General features: G+C 45.8%; 1 protein-coding gene across 2 annotated transcripts in view; it reads left to right on the top strand.

Annotated features, from left to right (window-relative positions):
• Positions 1 to 14,520, top strand: part of CALR3 (calreticulin 3) — a 31,706-nt gene extending 17,186 nt beyond the window's left edge. The window contains exons 4-10 of one of the 2 annotated variants that reach the window (XM_022558677.2): positions 147 to 241; positions 5,579 to 5,767; positions 8,847 to 8,954; positions 9,033 to 9,164; positions 9,836 to 9,928; positions 14,074 to 14,245; positions 14,403 to 14,520. In XM_022558677.2, coding sequence (XP_022414385.2) covers positions 147 to 241; positions 5,579 to 5,767; positions 8,847 to 8,954; positions 9,033 to 9,164; positions 9,836 to 9,928; positions 14,074 to 14,217 — 761 coding nt within the window. In that variant the 3' untranslated portion in view covers positions 14,218 to 14,245; positions 14,403 to 14,520. Of the gene's footprint in view, positions 1 to 146; positions 242 to 5,578; positions 5,768 to 8,846; positions 8,955 to 9,032; positions 9,165 to 9,835; positions 9,929 to 14,073 lie in introns of both variants that reach the window. The other variant, XM_022558676.2, reaches the window with a different exon arrangement.
• Positions 14,521 to 19,339: the final 4,819 nt, after the last annotated feature.

Here is a 19,339-nt window from a genome sequence, read left to right as displayed (position 1 = left end):
TTTAAATATCTCCACAAGAACATCTGATTATTCCCAGACATGTAAGCTTCCTGTGCCTTGTATATTATTTCAGGAGAATGGTTGGGGATATCCTGTGGTGATGCATGACAGAAGGAAATTGAGAACAGTTAATATTTTTTTTGTAGGACCCGATATTTGTGGATTTGATGTCAAGAAAGTTCATGTTATTTTACATTTCAAGAATCAGTATCACTCAAACAAGAAATCAATCAGGTGTAAGGTAAATTCTTTCATATTCAAATCAGTGATCATGTTAACTCTTGCCAGATAATAACGTAAGTTTATAGAAAATAGTTTTGACCTTAAAATATTTAAGTGAACTATGGATGGGCCTTGTCTGTCCTGTCCCTGCTTTCCAGTTTAGCAGGCCTTTGATTGGTTTGGTTTCCAAAGTTTTTACCCACCGGGAGGGTACACTTCTCACTGTGAGCCATGACATTGATTTATAAAATGCCCCATAAGGGTTACAACAGGATGCTCACATTTCAGCTATACCCATCATCATTAAGGAATGAAATATTCAGGGTGAAAAAAGATTCTGGTGAAATTAATCTTCAAAATACCAAAACAATTTAAAATGGGAATATTTCTAAAATGAATGCATACATGCTTTACATTTTTACCCAGGGGATCCTGTGGAAATGACATTTTAGGTCTTAGGGCCTGTTTATAACTCAGTGGCCCTACCCGGGGCTTCTCCAAAGAGGCAGCTTGCATTAAGTCCCTGGTGTGTGGGCCTGTGAAGGGGAAGTACACTCCCTAAAGCTCATCCCCCCACACTTTGAAGGTAAGCACCAGGAAGCAGGGACCTGTCTCCTGAGGCATCCCCAGCACCCATACCCTCTGTGAATCTGGGCAGGAGGCCAGTGTATTTCAAGATCATTGACAGCAAGGAGCGGAAGCATCCGTAACTGTCCTTTATTCAGTCTCGACCTGAGCAGGGGGCGCTCGGCACCCTCACAAAGCCCCAGTGAGTCTCTGTTGGCAGCATGGTTTCACGCCGGGTCCTGCCTGCTGACTTGATGGTTCTAAAGGATCAGCAGGTCCCCCATGTACTCAGAGGCCTGACACCCCTCCCTTGAGTGTGGAGGGGAGCTCAAAATCCAGGTCTTGCTCCTCCACCTTAGTGTTGGACCAGAGGACCAGTCTTCATGATATGATTCCCGAGCATTTGTTCAGTTGCAGCTCAGGCATGCAGGAGAGAAAGGGGATGACACTACCAGATGGAGGCTGTGAGGTCTGTCCTGGACTGTGCCTGGGAGGCCAGAGCTCGGTCACCTGCGGGCAGCAAGCCTGCGGGGCCCTGAGTGGCGCTGGCAGGCCCACAACTCCCTCAGACAGGTATTGGTATTTCTGCAGCCTGTTAGAAAAATAAGAGACAAGTCTGCTGAAGGAGCCTTGGAGCCTTGGATCATAGCAGCTAGTCAGCATCACGGACTCCTCGGTGAGGAGCAAGGTTATCTTCTTGGGGCTCCGATTCACTCTGCAATGCTGTAAAAGAAACGCAGTGGTCAGCCCTCAAGGATTTTCGAGGAGGAGGTCTGGCCTGCATTGTTAAAAAAAATACCTCAGGAGATTGGTTCAAGATAGTGGAGTAGACGGATGTGCGCTCACTCCGTCTTGCGAGAACACTGGCATCACCACTAACTGCCGAACAATCATCGACAGGAAGACACTGGAACTCACCAAAAAAGATACACCACATCCAAAGACAAAGGAGAAGCCACAATGAGACGGTAGGAGGGCGGCAATCACAATAAAATCAAATCCCCTAACTGCTGGGTGGGCAACTCACAAACTGGAGAACAATTATTATACCACAGAAGTTCACCACTGGAGTGAAGGTTCTGAGCCCCATGTTAGACTTCCCAACCTGGGGGTCTGGCAACAGGAGGAGGAATCCTCAGAGAATCGGACTTTGAAAGCTAGTGGGATTTGATTGCAGGACTTCAACAAGACTGGGGGAAACAGAGACTCCACTCTTAGAGGGCACACACAAAGTCTTGTGTGCACCAGGACCCGGGGGAAGGAGCAGTGACCCCATAGGAGACTGAACCAGACCTACCTGCTAATGTTGATTGGTCTTCTGCAGAGGAGGGGGTGGGCGGCTGTGGCTCACTGCAGGGACAAGGACACTGGCAGCAGAAGTTATGGGAAGTACTCATTGGTGTGAGCCCTCCCGGGGTCCTCCATTAGCCCCACCAAAGAGCCTACTCAGGCCAAACAACCAACAGCGAGGGAACACAGCCCCACCCATCAGCAGACAAGTGGATTAAAGTTTTACTGAGATCTGCCCACCAGAGCAACACCCAGCTCTACCCATCACCAGTCCCTCCCATCAGGAAGCTTGCACGAGCCTCTTAGATAGCCTCAACCACCAGAGGGCAGACAGCAGACACAAGAAGAACTACAATCCTGCAGCCTGCCGAAGGAAAACCACCATCACAGAAAGATAGATGAAATGAAAATGCAGAGGATTATGTCCCAGATGAAGGAACAAGATAAAACCCCAGAAAAACAACTAAATTCCAGAAAAAGAATTCAGAATAATGATAGTGAAGATGATCCAGGACCTTTGAAAAAGAATGGAGGCAAGGATCGAGAAGATGCAAGAAATGTTTAACACAGAACTAGAAGAATTAAAGAACAAACAAAGATGAACAATACAATAAATGAAATGAAAAATACACCAGAAGGAATTGACAGCAGAATAACTGAGGGAGAAGAATGGATAAGTGACCTGGAAGACAGAATGGTGGAAATCACTGCTGCAGAATAGAATAAAGAAAAAAGAATAAAAGAAATGAAGACAGCCTAAGAGACTTCTGGAACAATGTTAAATGCACCAACATTCACATTATAGGGGTCCCAGAAGGAGGAGAGAGAGAGAAAGGACCCGAGAAAATATTTGAAGAGATTATAGTTGAAAACTGCCCTAACCTGGGAAAGGAAATAGCCACCCAAGTCCAGGAAGTGCAGAGTGTCCCAGGCAGGATAAACCCAAGGAGAAACACACTGAGACACATAGTAATCAAATTGACAAAAATTAAAGACAGAGAAAAATGATTAAAAGCAACAAGGGAAAAATGACAAATAACATACCAGGGAACTCCCATAAGGTTAACAGCTGATTTCTCAGCAGAAACTCTGCAAGCCAGAAGGGAGTGGCACGATATATTTAAAGTGATGAAAGGGAAGAACCTACAACCAGGAACACTCTACCCAGCAAGGCTCTCATTCAGATTTGACGGAGAAATCAAAAGCTTTACAGACAAGCAAAAGCTAAGAGAATTCAGCATCACCAGACCAGCTTTGCAACAAATGCTAAAGGAACTCCTCTAGGCAGGAAAGAGACTAGAAACTTAAAACAACCTTGTACATGTATAGTCTGCTATATCAAAACCTCATGGGAACAGCAAACCCCCAAACTACAATAGATACACACACAAAAAAGAAAAAGGAACCCAAGCACAACACTGAAGATGGTCATCAAACCACAAGAGAAGATAACAAAAGAGGATGGAAAGAAAAAGGACCTACCAAAAAAAAAAAAAAAAGGTACTTCCCTGGTGGTCCAGTGGTAGAGAATCCACCTTCCAATGCAGGGGACACAGGTTCGATCCCTGGTCAGGGAACTAAGATCCCACATGCTGCGGGGGCAACTAAGCCCGCACGCCACAACTACTGAGCTCACAAGCCTCAACTAGAGAGCCTGCGTGCTGCAAACTACAGAGCCCATGCACTCCAGAACCCGCGCACCACAACTACAGAGCCCACGCACCCTGGAGCCTGAGTGCCACAACTAGCGAAGTGAAAACCAGCATGCCACAACTAGAAAGAAGCCTGCCCGTGGCAAGGAAGAGCCCGCACTCTGCAACTAAGACCTGACACAGCCAAAAAAAAAAAAAAAAAAAAGACCTCGGATGTTCTAGGGAGGAAGGAGTGGCGATCAACAGACAGGGAGATGGGTGAGATTGTTAGGTCAAGGCTTCAGCGGGATGCAGAACACGGGGGCGTTTTGACAGATGATTCAGGCGTAGGGTCTACACGTCTTGATGATGTTTGGATTCTGGGTGTTGAGGGTATGGATGATGACTGTCAGTGGCGTTGCTGTTAAATAGGAGGGGAAATAAAGGCCAAGAAAGGGGTCAGGGCAGACTCAGGGGTCATGTTTAGAACAGTTGGTTGTGAAATCCAGGCAGCCATCGAGGTAGAGGTGTCGAATAAATTGTTGGAAACTTTGGGTCTGAAACTCGGCTGATGGTTGGGATTAAAGATGTTGGCTTGGAGCTGTTTGCATATGTGTGGGTGTCGATGTTACCCCTCAGGAGGCTCTGGGCCGGTGGACAAATCCCAGAGGGTGCCAGCCATGGGGCCAGCAAGCCCAAAGTCTAAATTAAAAAAGACAAGTGGAGACAAAGGCAGGCAGAGAGCAGGGGGAAAGCGTTTGGAGAATTGTGCACTCAGCTGTCACGGCGGGCTACAAGCGTTGAGGGGGACACAGAGTAGGCTGTAATACTGGTCCCGGGACAGAGTCATTGTCTGCGGTGTGGCAGAGCAGAGGGGTACTGAAAAGATGTTTTGATTGGGTTCTTAGCAGGGAGAGACTCCTCCTAACAGAGCCTTTATACTGGGGCTGTGGTTCCCAAACTTGAGCAGTGTCAGAGACACTGGAGGGCCTATGAAAGTGGCCAGAGGGTCCACGAGGCTCTGATGCAGCAGTTCGGGGCTGACCTGGGAATGGGCATTGCCCATGTTCCCCCAGTGATGCTGCTGCTGTTGGGGTATGGTACAGGGGTCCCCTCTGCTGCTGACAGTCAGATACGTCCTGGTCACCCCCAGCCTCCCCAGACACCCTCCCATCCACCTTCCAGCCCTCCTTTATTTTTTATTTTATTTATTTATTTTTGGCCACACTGTGTGGCATGCAGGATCTTAGTTCCCCAACCAGGGATCCAACCCGTGCCCCCTGCAGTGGAAGCGTGGAGTCTTAACCACTGGACCACCAGGGAAGTCCCCAGCCCTCCTTTATGGAATGTTAAATGCTTTCCTTGTGTCCAGCCTGGGGCTTTAACCATGACCAAAAGGCGCACCAGGCCTGCCCTCCCCAAGCTTAAATTGTTGGACAACACAGAGAGTTAAAAATTCTCCCTTGTGTTGAGAAATAGAGTGGGCTTCATTTGGTGTCTTTCAGAATGCAGAGCCAGAAGTTGTTTTGCATATAACTTTTCTTAAGTCCAACAACGCACTGGTCCCTCGGTTTACACCAATCACCCCATCATAACTGCCTGGGGCATTACAGGTGAAAGCCATTGTCTTTGCACAAAAGGGAATCAGCCACTCAAGAGAAGGCTGCCAGTAGTGAGGAAGTATTCTACAAAGGGGTGAGTCTTCTGTAGGACACCCTTTCATTGTCAAGTCAACCCCTATTTCTAGAACGTCTCTGCTTTCTGTTTACAACAAGGCTTTGACCCATGACGATTTATGCTGCATATCTAGACCTGCCTTGCAACGTTAAGGGTCTCATTCTTTTCCTTTTCTGCCCCAAAACATTCAGGTTGATGGCTTCACACACCTCTACACTCTGATTTTAAGACCAGACCTCACTTACGAAGTGAAAATTGATGGTCAGTCGATTGAATCCGGCAGCATAGAGTATGACTGGCAGCTCACATCACTGAAGAAAATGGAGAAGGCTTCAGCAGAGTCTAAGGACTGGGACCAGGCTACAGAGGGCAAATCCCAGGTGTGGATTTTTCCCGCAGAACTGCTAGAAAGTGTACAAGTGTAGTTCGTAAGTACCCAAGTACCGTACAACTGCTGCATGGCTGGGAATCATGATGACAGCATTACAACAATCAAAGTGCCCTCCTCAGAGCATATATGCTGAGACCAGCCACACAGGCTGCACACTTTGAGGTATTGTGAAAGAGTTAAAATATCTGAGATGAAAGCAAGTAGGGTTTGTTTTTGTAACCAATGTTTTTTTTAAAAAAGGAAAATGTATCAGCAACCTTTATAAAAAAGATTTTCTTGTCATTCTGCATTTGAGCATAAGTATTTTTGATCATCATACTTGTGACTGCCAACCAAGAATCAATTATTGTAACAGGTATATATTAGTTTCCTAGGGCTGCCATAAAAAGGACCACAAACTGGGGGCTTGAAACAACAGAGATGTATTCTTTCAGTTCTTCTTGAAGCCAGAAGTCAGAAATCAGCAGGGCCGCACACTCCATCTGAAGGGTCTAGGGGAGAATCCTTCGCTTCTTCCAGCTTTTGGTGACCAAGCGTTCCTTGGCTGGTAGACACATCACTCCGATCTCTGCCTCCTTTTCCACATAGCCTTCTATTCTTTTTGTGTCTCTTCTTTCTCTTATAAGGACATTTGTCATTGGATTTAGGGCCTACCTGGATAATCCAGAATTATAGAATGACCTGTCTAGAGATCCTTACCTTAATTACATCTGCAAAGACCCTTTTTTCCTAATAAGGTCACATTCCCAGATTCTGAGACTTAGGACGTTGAGAAATCTTTTGGGGAACTCAACCTGCTATTAAGCTACTTTTTTTTTTCCATTTACGTTAGTCATTGTTGTAACATTTTTCTCTATACACCAAACATTATGCAAAAATGTAAGCTATTTATCTTAAGACAATTGTCTTTGCCATAACTGAGAGTACTGTAACTGATGTTTACAATTAATTTCTGGCAACTTAAAATACTAGTGGCATTGCTGTCTAATAGTCAAATACTTCATCATAGATGGAATGTAATTATGAAATTAAAATGGCATCTTGTTTAGACTTAAATTATTTGGCAACCCTTTTCTTTCATAGATGATCAAAAGTAAACTTCCATGAATTTGGAATCCATGTGTCCAATCAATGAGAATGTCTTCAGATTAGAGTAAAATCCCAATCATATAAGGCTTCCCCATCATTTCTCAAGAAAAAGAAAAAAGGCGGGAAGTTTTACTCTCCCTTTCTTACCTTCAAACCAAAGTAAAAAAAGTAGTTTTTCACCTGGAAAGAGCATTTACTTTAAACAAGGTACAGAATGGCAAAGAAACTGACGCTGAGGCTCCCAAGCTCAGGAGATACGGGTCTTAGGACTGAAATCCTGGCTGCCTCTGGGCTACAAGGATGCCATCCTAGCAGTGCAGGTGTGCCTTGGTGCCGGGTGTACACGAGGCAGGTCCCCAGAGGAGCCAAATCATCCTTTCAGAAAGCTCGTTCCCAAACTGGCCGTGTTCTGTCCATATGTTCAGTTCTGTGTGATCTCCTAAACAGTGTGGTTCTTTATGGTGTTACCATTTGATAACCCTCATTATAAAGAGTCGGCTACTGACTGAGTTGTAATCATTTCCTGGATCCCAACACAAGACTGGCTCACCTGTTGCCAGTTGGGGTTGGGGCAGAGAGCAGTAGGAGAGATGATTAACTCCCATGTGCCATCGTTGAGAAGTTCTAGAGTAACGTGGAAAAGCCACAGTCTCAGTGCAACACTTTTACTATTTCTCAGTTATTCTGAAAGAGAAAACATCATTGTACACCATTTTTATGCTTTGATGTGTTTATCTGAATTATTATTAATCCAGAGCAAATTTTTCTCATCCATTCATTTATTCAACAAATATTTATTTGGGACTTCCCTGGCGGTCCAATGGTTAGGACTCCACTGCTTCCATTGCAGGTGGCATGGGTTGGATCCCTGGTAGGGGAACTAAAATCCTGCAAGCCGCAAGCCATGTGGTGGGGAAAGAAAGAAAGAAAGAAGGAGAGAGAGACAGAGAGAGAGAGAGAGAGAGAGAGAGCGAGGGAGGGAGGAAGAAAAAGAAAGAAAGCTCCATTTAAAAAAACGAAAAAAATGTATTCAACACCTATTAAGTCACCTTCACATAGACATGTGTATATATGCATGTGTAGAAATATGTATATATGTGTATGTGTGTATATATGTATGTGTATATGTATACCTGTGTTTTATTTGTTAAGATTTATTATTTATTTATTTATTTTATTTATTATTACTGTTTTGGCTGCATCGGGTCTTAGTTGTGGCATGCAGGCTCTTCGTTGTGGTGTGCGGGCTTCTCTCTAGCTGTGGGGCACAGGTTCCAGAGCACGTGGGCTCTCTAGGTTGCAGCACATGGGCTCCAGTTGAGGCACGTGAGCTCAGTAGTTGTGGCACACGGACTTAGTTGCCCCGTGGCATGTGGGATCTTAGTTCCCTGACCAGGGATTGAACCCGCGTCCCCTGCATTGTAAGGTGGATTCTTTACCACTGGACCGCAAGGGAAGTCCCCTGTGTTTTATATATATGTGTATAGTGTGAGTATATATATAAGGGCTGAATAATACAACTGCTTTTCTCCTGCTACCTAGCAGTCCTCAGGTAAATCTTGGGACATTCCTTAGTTGTCCAGCCTCTCTCTGGAACAGTCCATATATGACCATGATGTAGAAGTACAGACTTAACCTAATCAGCAGTAAATATGGCCCGTCTTCCCAACATCACTTTTTGCCCCATCATTTTAACTTTGGCCACTGTTTCGAGTTTTCCACAGCACCGTTCCTCTCAACAGCATGGGAAGAGTGCTGTCATCATAGGTGCGGTTAGGGAGAAAAAGCAGGCAGTGCGTGGTCCTGAAGCCCCCGGTGAGGGAGGGAACCCCAGCACTTAGCCCTTTGACCATCAATTGGAGGAGGACACAGGGAAAAGTGCAACCAGGGTCACAGGTCTGCCCCTGCCTCTTGGGAGTTAAGAATTTCCTTTCTCAAATCTGAGAATCTAAATTTTTTCCCCCTACACATATTTTAAGGACTGGGAGAAGCACTTTCTGGATGCCAGGGCCAGCAAGCCGAGTGACTGGAACAGCGAACTGGATGGGGACTGGCAGGCGCCGATGCTGCAGAAGCCTCCATACCAAGTGCGTGGCATCTTCTTCCCTCCGTCCCCCTCCCCACCCGTGTCCCCAGGGTCGACCACATACAGTTTGTTGTTGCAGGATGGCCTGAAACCAGAGGGCATAGACAAAGATGTTTGGCTCCATCAGAAGATGAAAAACACCAATTATTTGACGGAATATGACCTCTCAGAATTTGAGAACATTGGTGCCATCGGACTGGAGCTTTGGCAGGTCACTTGGTTTTAAATTCGCTTTAGTTTAATAACTCTGGACTTCAGCTTAAACTCCTTAATTCACATAGCTAGTATTTGAGCTCCTGTTTTGTGCCGGGCACCCCTACCTGGACCCAAGACATACAGTCGTAGACAAAATGGACATCCTTCCTGCCTTGCTGCTCCCTGGGAATTCGCCTGGAGCTGACCTTGTGGTGCCTGTCAACTTTAGGATAAGGCTGAAGATTCAGATGTAGCATGTCCAGGGTGGAGCCTGAGATTCTGCATCCCCAGCAAGCTCCCTGGCGGTGCTGATGTTGCCCATCCATGGCTCACACTTTGCACAGGAAGGTTCTCGAGCATCGGTTCTCAAACATCGCTGAATGCTCGAGTCACTGGGGAGTTCTTGAAAGTCTCAGTGCCCCGGTGGTACCCCAGACCAGCTAAATCAACATCCCTGGGGGTGAGACCAGGCATCAGGAGTTTTTTTAAATGTTCTTGGTGGTCCCCATATGCAGCCAAGTTTGAGAACCAGTGCCCTGGAGGGAATAGATATTCTAGAAAAGGGTATCTGCATGTCCTACTATTGACAGCTAATCACTGTTACAGTACTGAGCAAATTACAACTGTTTATTTTGTGGAAAGTTTCATTTTTCACATCAGTAACGAAGGCCTTATTTTCATCCACAGGTGAGATCCGGAACCATCTTCGATAACTTCCTGATCACAGATGATGAAGAGTACGCTGAGACTTTTGGCAAGGCCACCTGGGGTGAAACCAAGGTACAATGAACACAATGAACTTTTCTTTCATAATTCAGTTATTTCTGTACTTAAGTCTCACATATAGGAAAAGGCTTGATGAATTTTTACTAATGAACACCCCACCCAGATCAAGATATAGGAGGTCGCCAGAGCTCCAGGAACCTCCTCACGATCCCTCCCGGCAAGCACCCACCCCCAAAGGAATAATGGTTCCACTTCCATCACTGTAGATGGATTTGACTCCTTTTGAAATTTATGTAAATGTAGCTACCCATTATTTATTCATTCAGGTAGTGTTGCAAAGTTCATTCATATTTTTGCATACAGCAGTAGCTTGTTCTTCCTTTGTGAATATTCCAGAAGGTATGTATCCATTCTCTGTGGATGCAGCTTTGGGATGCTTCCAGTTTGTGGCCTCATGGATAAAGCTGTTCCCATCATTCCTGTACATGTCTTTCAATGGACACATGCCCAGGAGTGGACAGGCTGGGTCACCAGTTCTTACACAAACGTTTTCAGTGTGTCATCCTGTTTACATTCCCTTCCTCATCGTGGAGAATTTCAATTGTGTCGCATCTTTGGCCATGCTAGGTATTACTGTCTGTTGTTGTTGATGAGTCAGTTTTATTGAAGTATAATTTACATACTGTGAAATGTACAGTTCTATGAATTCTGACAAACACATATAGTTATGAAACCACCACTAAAAATCAAGATGTACAACAGTTTCACCACCCCAAAAAGTCTCCTTGTAACCAAGCCCTCCCCTACTCCAGCAATCACTGATCTGATATCCGTCCTTATAGTATTTTTGAAGTATAGTTGATTTACAACGTTGTGTTAGTTTCAGGTGTACAGCAAAGTGATTTAGTTATAAATGTATATTCTTTTTCAGATTCAGAATATATATATACTTTTTCAGATTCTTTTCCATTATAGGTTATTGCAAGATATTGAATATAGTTCCCTGTGCTATACAGTAGGTCCTTGTTGTTTATGTCCCTATAGTTTTGCCTTTTCCAGAATGTCATATAAATGGAATCATATAGTATGGAGTCTTTTTGAGCCTGCTTCTCACACCAAGCGTAGTGTCTCCAAGATTCCTCCGTGTTGCTGAGGTTCACTCAGTAGTTTGTATCTTCTTATTACTGAGTAGTTTATCTGCTTACCAGCTGATGGACATTTGAGTTGTTTCCAATTTTTTTTCTTTTTTTTTTTGGCTGCACCACGGGGCATGCGGAATCTTTGTTCCCTGACCAGGGATCGAAGCCGCACCTCCTGCAGTGGCAGCAGTGGAGTCCTAATCACTGTACCACCAGGGAAGTCCCAGGGGTGTTTTCAGTTTTTAACAGTATGACCAAAGCTGCTATCAATGTTGTGTATAGTTTTTTTGTGTGGACGCGTGCTTTTATTTTTCTTGGGTAAATACCCAGGAGGGGGTTGCTGAGTTGTATGGTGTATCTTTAACTCTATGAGAAATTGCCAACCTGTTTCCAGAGGGGCTGCACTGTTTTTCAGTCTCCCCAGTCTCACCAGCACTGGGGACTGTGGGTTTCTATAGGTGTGTAGTGGTATCTCTGATTTTGTTTGCATTTCCCTGATGACGAATGAAGGTGGGTACTGTTTCATGGCTTTTGTGGCCATTTGGAGATCCTTTTCTGTGAAATACCTGTGTTTTAAGATGTAAGTTTTGTTATTATTCAGATATGGTGAGGCCAGCAGATCAGGAGATGACCTCCATCAAAAAGATGGTTTATTTTACTCACAGATCCCCAGAGGAGGGGCCACGCCATGCCATTCAGGGCCACATGGGGAAGCACCAGGTTTGGTCAGGAGGCAGAGGGAGAGTGTGAAAGATGTAGGCAAAAAACTTTGTTTTGGTTTTTTGCAGGAAGGAACAGATGAAGCTGGATAAGCAGGCTTAGGATTGGCTAGTTTTAAGAATTTCAGTGGGCCCTGGGGTACTAGTTGTCTAGTACCTGGCTGTGGGATAATTAAGGCAAGGAGAAATCAGCCCTGAATTGACCCCAGTAGTGGAGGTCGTTAGGGATGTGAGCTCTGAATGTAGTTTCCATATGAAAAGAGTGCTTTTTGGCATTTACTATCTCTAAGAATGGGCCCCCTTGGAGGGGCCATCCCTCCTGGGTCAGCAAGGCCCCAGATATCAAAGCAAGAGAAACATATGGTTGATACAGCCTGTTTATGTCGCTTGCCCACTTTCGCATTGGGTTATTTGACCTTTTCTTATTTAGTTGTAGGTGTTCTTTATATATTCTGTCAAATTCTTTGTCAGATAAGTGCATTGTAAGTGTCCTTGACCACTCTGTGCTTTGCCTTTCTATTCCCTCAAGTGTGAAGCACTCCTGTATTTTTTTTTTTTTAGTGTGTATTTTGAGGCCCCTATCCTGAGAAACCAACTTAAAAACTTAGCTCTGCCTTCACATGAAGAAGATAAAATATCTTCCATCAGTACAAATTCATTTATAACTCTTTGGAGCTAGAGTATTGACACTAAAATGTATGCTTTTAACGGGCATAAACGTTTTGTTTCTCATGTTGCTAAGCGCCAATAACTAAATGGTGGCGCCACTCACCCATAAGGAGAGAGTGGTCAGTGTCTTCTGGGAGTGCCATGACTGAGAGAGAAAGGTCTTAGAGGACCCTCCACACTGTTTTAGCCAGAAACTTTGGGTTGTTAAATTGCATGCCGGTGAGTTAAAATTAAGGGTGATACACAAAACATCTTACTGCTTTTAATCGAAATCTCCTCATTCCTTTATTTCCACTGATAAGGCATCTTCCATGTCATGTCCGTCACACTGGAACCAACTGCAAATCAGGTGCTTAAAATTTGAGGGCTTCCCTGGTGGTGCCGTGGTTGAGAGTCCGCCTGCCAATGCAGAGGACACGGGTTTGTGCCCCGGTCCGGGAAGATCCCACATGCCACAGAGCGGCTGGGCCCGTGAGCCATGGCCGCTGAGCCTGCGCGTCCGGAGCCTGTGCTCCACAATGGGAGAGGCCACAACAGTGAGAGGCCCGCGTACCGCAAAAAAAAAAAAAAAATTGAACATTTTAAGGTATTTCAGGGGGAAATTTCCCCTCCACTGATGAAAGGTGGTTATCACTAAGTGATTTTCTCATGAGTCCTTTCTTCTGTTTTCCTTTTTTAAAAATTATTTATTTATTTATTTTGGCTGCACCGTGTCTTAGTTGTGGCAGGCAGGCTTCTTAGTTGTGGCATGCATGCGGGATCTAATTCCCCGACCAGGGATCGAACCCCAGGCCCCCTGAACTGGAAGCGCAGAGTCTTACCCACTGGACCACCAGGAACGTCCCGAGCCATTTCTTCTTGAATCTGATTTCTGCAGCAAAGCCTTCCTAAACTCTTTTTTCAGGAATGACTATGGGAAATTTCTTGACGTGTCTTCACTCATGTAACTCTTCTTTTAATCACACGTGTCTGGAATTGCTCATTCAGGCTCTGAGTCCTCTTCTCATTACTCATTCACTTGTCAGCTGGTTGAAGGACCGGCCCAGGTGCTCTGGGAATAGAAGAAGGAGGGTGTATTCATTTCCTGGGGCTGCCATAACAAATCACCACAAACTTGCTGGCTTAAAACATCACAAATGTATTCTCTCCAATTCTGGAGGCCAGAATTCCAAAATCAGTATCAATAGGCTGAAATCAAGGCATCAGCAGGGCCTTGCTCCCTCTAAAGGCTCTAGGGGAGAACACTTACTTCGCCTCTTGCAGCTTCTGATGGGTCCTGGTGCTCCTTGGTTTGTGGCCGCACCCTTCTAATCTTTGCTCCCATCTTCACATGTCCTTCTCCTCTTCTGTCTCTGTTTGTGTCAAATCTCCCTCTGCCCCTCTCTTATGAGAACATTATGATAGAATTTAACATCCACCTGATAATTCAGTAGAAATTCTTCATCTCAACGTGCTTAATTTAATCACATCTGCAAAGACCCTTTCCCCATAGGTATAAGGTTACATTTACAGGTTCCAGGAATTGGGACCTGATTACTGGGGGGTTCTTTTTCAGCCGACCCCCAGCTGGTGTGGAGGCTTCTAGAAGGCAGGGGCAGGCTGCATGATGACACCCAATCAGCCCACAGGAAGCATAATCCCCAGCTGCCGGGGTCTTTGTTTCTTTCTCCAGGGCCCAGAAAGGGAGATGGATGCCATACAGGCCAAGGAAGAAGAGAAGAAGGCCCGAGAGGAAGATGAGGACGAGAGGACGATGGGCAGGTTTGGTGGGAGAGAAAATATCTTCAAAGAATTCCACAAGAGGAATGAACTTTAATCATCCCCACCCCAGATAAAGATGACTGGTAAAACCTTGTTTCTACTTTAATCAACACTTAAAAGCTCAAATGTCTACATACGTGGTCATTTGTCTAATTTTCTTTGAAAAATGTTCCCATGCTTCTCGGTGGGATCGGTCTGGTTTTCCCCGAGCACCTTCCACCCCCTCCTCCCTTACCCCAGGTACCCAGAGACGTTTCCTTTGGACAAACCGAAGTGCTGGAGGAAGCCCGAGGCCAGTGAGAGTCTGGCCAAAAACACAATGCTCTTTTCTTAATCCCCCAAATGTTTTATAAATAAAAGGTGGTAAAACTTACCTTGAAAAAGGAGAAATGATGCTTTATTTCTTTGGGTTGTAAGTTACTAATAGCTTATGTGAAACTTTTCCAGTATGGAATCTTTATGCAGCATCGTTGGCGTGGAAGGGTGCACGCTGCTTATTCTGGAGAACCCAGGCCTTGTGCACAGATGTTTAACATTCCATAAAGGAGCTTTTTCCCCCACTCTGTGACCCACTTCCATGGCCGTTAGTTCTCTGTAAGACAGAGGAATGAAATTCATTCTCTCAAGTGAAAATAGTGATTACTTCGCAGCTAAATTCTTTTCCTTAAATCAAATGACTTGCTTAAAAAAAAAAAAAAGCCACACATAGCAGCCTTCTGTTTTGAAGAGCTCTGTTTTCACGCAGAAATTTGTGTTGGAAATAATCAAATTTAGGACATCATGTTACAAATGAGCCAAATAAAATCGGAAATTATATAGAACGTATTGATAGATGATCAGTGTGAAAAGTCTGGCCAGGAAGTGAAGGTCTGGCAAATTTTGTTCTGGCTTTCGTTGAAGTTGGCAGACCTTCGACCTTGAACTTTTTCAAGGTCCTTCAATTTATTCAGCTGACAGTCACATTGGTCTTCCCAGTTTATCGGGGGTTATCAGTCTCAGAAGCTAAAGACTCACTCCCTGGAAGTGCAGGGGTGGGATTCAAACACTGCCCACCTTTTAAATCTCTGAACAAGGGGAGAAGTTAATGAAGGAAGAAGCAGTGCTAGACCTCGAGAGAAAATGCTGGAAACAATTGTACAAAATGGGTCAGACCAGCTCAGACCCTGCAGAACTCATCTTCCGCAGCAGTGCTGTCCTGGAGAACTTTCCTCATCTGTGCTGGCAATACAGTAGCCACTGGCCACATGTGAGGCCTTGACATGTGGCTGGTGGGACTGAAGAATGAATTTTATTTTTAGTTAATAAACTTCGTTTTCTAGAGCAGTTTTAGATTCCCAGCAAAACTGAGCAGAAAGTAGAGAGAGTTCCCATATACTGTCTATCCTCACACCCTCACACCCTCCCTTACAAATGACATCCCACACCACGGTGGTATGTTTGTCACAACTGATTGATGTGTCACATGGACACATCATTATCGCCCAGAGTCTGTACTGTGCATTAGGGTTCACTCTTGGTGTTGTGCCTTCTATGGAGGAACGAATTTTTAATCTTATTTTATTGTAACATTTATTATTTTTTCTTCCAGTTTTATTGATATATAATTGACATACAGCACTATGTAAGTTTAAGGTGTACAGCATAATGATTTGACTTACATACATCGTGAACTGATGACCACAATGAGTTTAGTGAACGTCCATCATCTCATATAGATAAAAAATTAAAGACATAGAAAGAATATATGTTTTCCTTTTACTGAGAACTCTTAGGATTTACTCCCAACAATTTTCATTATAACATACAACAGTCTTAATTATATTTATCATGTTGTACATCATATCCCTAGTACTTATTTATCTTATAACTGGAAGTTTGTACCTTTTGACTGCCTTCATCCAATTCCCCCCCCCATTCCCACCTCCTGCCTCTGGTAATGACAAATCTGATCTCTTTTTCTATGAGTTTGTTTCTTTTTGAAGTATAATTGGTCTACAACACTGTGTTAGTTCCTGTTCCACAGCATAGTGATTTGATATTTCTATACATTTCAAAATGAGAAATAAAGTCTTTACAGACGTAATCGAGTGATAATGACATCATTAAGGTGGGTCCTGATCCGATATGACTGGTATCCTTATAAGTGGGAAATTTGGACACAGAGACAGACATGTACAGAGGGAAGACCATGTAAAGATCCAGGGTGACACCATCTTCAAGCCAAGAAACACTGGAGGCTACCAGAAGCTTGGAAAGGGGCATGGAACAGATCCTCCCTTACAGAATTGTAACTGATTTAAATTTAAACTTACATTGCCATATGTGGCGAGGGGCCACTGTGTTGGACGGTGCAGCTTTAGACTCTGGGGAGAGAGGCCCCACAATGGCTGATTACTGCCCAGGGTGGCGGGCACAGTAGTAGAGGGAGTTCCAGGCCACTCTGCTGCTGGCCAGGTGAGACTCTCACCATTGAGCCTCTGGTTCCAGTCAAGACACGATAGTCTCCGTGGTTTTTGTTGCCCCTGTAGACTCTTGACAGCGAGGCTGGAAGCCTGCACAATTTTCCTAGACAACCTTGCCCATTAGTGCCCCATCACGTTCTGTGAGAAGGACATCAGAAGACGGGCAAAGAGGGGAAGCCATTTTTTCCAGGCTCCTGCCGGCACCTTAGGCAGTGGGGACAATAGTGGTGACTTTAGCAACAATGGCAGAAGCAGTGGTGGCCAGTGAGGACCGGTATCTGGGTTCCTGCTCAGGGCCCAGTGGTTGTGGGTTTGGGGTAACACCCTTTCCCTTTTGACTTTTAGTCCTAAAGAGGCTAGCAGCTTCCTACTGTTACTAATCTTAGGTAACCTTGTATTTCTCCTCTGTTTTCCCAATGCTTTTGCACTCAGTCTCCTGTTACAAATTGTCCTCTGTTTGAAATATCTAGGATGACTTCTCTTTTCCTTATGGAACATGGACCAATAAAGCACCCAAGGCAGCTAAAAGCCTCCATCACCCCCACCAGGACCACCACTGCATCTTTCCAGCTGTCCCACTTGCTTCCATCCATCCCCTCTCCATCCACTTTGCCTACCTTATCCAGAGCTGCTGTTCTAGAGCAGCTGTTCATGTTCAAAACCCTCTGGTGAGGGACTCCCTGGTGGACCCATGGTTAAGACTCTGCTCTCCCAATGCAGGGGCCCTGGGTTCAATCTCTGGTTGGGGGACTAAGATCCTGCATGCCGCACGGTGTGGCAAAAAAAAAAAAAATCTTAAAAAAAACACACCCTCTGGTGGCCTCTCATTTCTCTTTGCACAGGGAACTGAGGAGCAAAGGAGCACCATGAGGCTGAAAACTTGGAGCTCGGAGAGCAAGGTGGTCTCAAGATGAGGCTGGATCACATGTGGTCTTATTTTATTGCTCTTCACACAGGGCTCTCCAATCAGACCATATGTAATCCAGCCTCATTTCAAGACCCTCTGTCTTGCTGTCTGAGTTCCAGAGCCTCAGTCTCAAAGTGCCTCATCGCTACTCAGCTTCTTCTGCTTGTGATGGTTCCGAGGCCCCACCGTCGCTGCAGTCAGGCTCAACCTTCAAGTGTCACACCATTGGACTACTCTGGAGCACTTATCACTGGTTATCTATTTCCTCATGTGATTTTTAAAAATCAATTATTTTTTTGGCTGCGTTGGGTTTTCGTTGCTGCGCGTAGGCTTTCTCTAGTTGCAGCGAGTGGGGGCTACTCTTCGTTGCGGTGCGCCAGCTTCTCACTGCAGTGGCTTCTCTTGTTGCGGAGCATGGTCTCTAGGCACGCGGGCTTCAGTAGTTGTGGCACACAGGCTCAGTAGTTGTGGCACACAGGCTCAGTAGTTGTGGCACACGGCTTAGTTGCTCCACGGCATGTGGGATCTTTCCCGGACCAGGGCTTGAACTCATGTCCCCTGCATTGGCAGGAGGATCCTTAACCACTGTGCCACCAGGGAAGTTCCTCCTCATGGGATTTTTTCATGTCTGTTTCCTTCCTCTAGACCTGTGGTTCTCACAATGGGGGGCCTGGGGACCAGCAGCCTCAGCACCTCCCGGGGATTTGTTAGAAATGCAAAAATCTCAGGCCCCACCCAGATCTGTAAACCAGAATCTGGAAACCTAGTCTACTTAACAAGTCTGGGTAGCTCCAGGGTGAGACCTGTTTGTGTAGAGTGTGTGTCTGCCTGGCCCACAAATGGAGCACCTGTACTCAATGACCATTTGATGGTGAATGGCTGTTGAATGAATCACAAAGCACACTGTGCTCATTTGAAGGGCACGAGGTATGTCAAGTCACTGAAGACACTGGAGCAAGCATCTGTGAGACTCCAGAGGGGAGGAGGTGGACAGGAAGCTGTGCCCTCACTACCCCAAGATCGCACAGCCTTCCAGCTTGTCTGCCTGAGAAGTGCCACCATCACAGGACACCAAGTAAGGGGAAGCTGACCCGTGCTGAAGAAACCTTGTGCCACTGTGGCCAGCTACTCAGCAGGACCTTCCTTCCTCATCCTTTTAGTGGAAACCGGCCACAGATGAGTGGGTGTCTATAGTAAAAAGAAGGCAAAACATGTCTAAACAAATAAATGTGCCTCCATAATGGTCCTCCAGCAAACACCAGGTGCCTGCTCTGTGCAGGGCTCAGCGTGAGGCATAGAGGTGGAACAATAGCAAACACATATTACCATTCCCTCTTTTCGGAAGAGGGGATTGGGGGCGCAGAGAGGCTACTTAAATGACTTGCCAAGATCACACAGCAAGAAAGTGGCCACACACACACACAGCTATCCTAGGAACAGGGCGCCTTGCTGGGCAGGGTGAGGGTCCCGACCCTCTGCCAGGTGGGCGACGGCCTCTGCATAGTGCTTTTGCCAGGCGCACGGCAATGGGAACAGCATCCCTAGAAAGAGGGCCCATCATCGGCTAGGACCCGGAGGGGTAAGGAACCTTGGCAGACGAGCCAAGGAATTGGGAAGGAGGTGGTGAAGGAGCGCGTGAACCACTCTGCAGAGGTCCCGGGCCCCGCCCCCTCCAGCTGGGGCTAGGCGCGCGCGGCCCCGCCCTCAACCCCCTCCCCTTCAGGCTCCGCTGAGCTTGGGCGGCCCTGCTTCGGCCCCGCCCTCTCCCGAGCCGGGCTGCGCGCGCACCGCCCCCCTCGCACCAGTGC

The sequence above is a fragment of the Delphinapterus leucas genome, unplaced genomic scaffold (genome assembly GCF_059928025.1).
Source record: "Delphinapterus leucas isolate spDelLeu-1000000601 "Yukka" unplaced genomic scaffold, BTC_Dleu_Yukka2 spDelLeu_asBTCV2_sq25, whole genome shotgun sequence".
Classification (NCBI taxonomy): Eukaryota; Metazoa; Chordata; class Mammalia; order Artiodactyla; family Monodontidae; genus Delphinapterus; species Delphinapterus leucas.
This window is presented reverse-complemented; position numbering and strand designations above follow the sequence as displayed.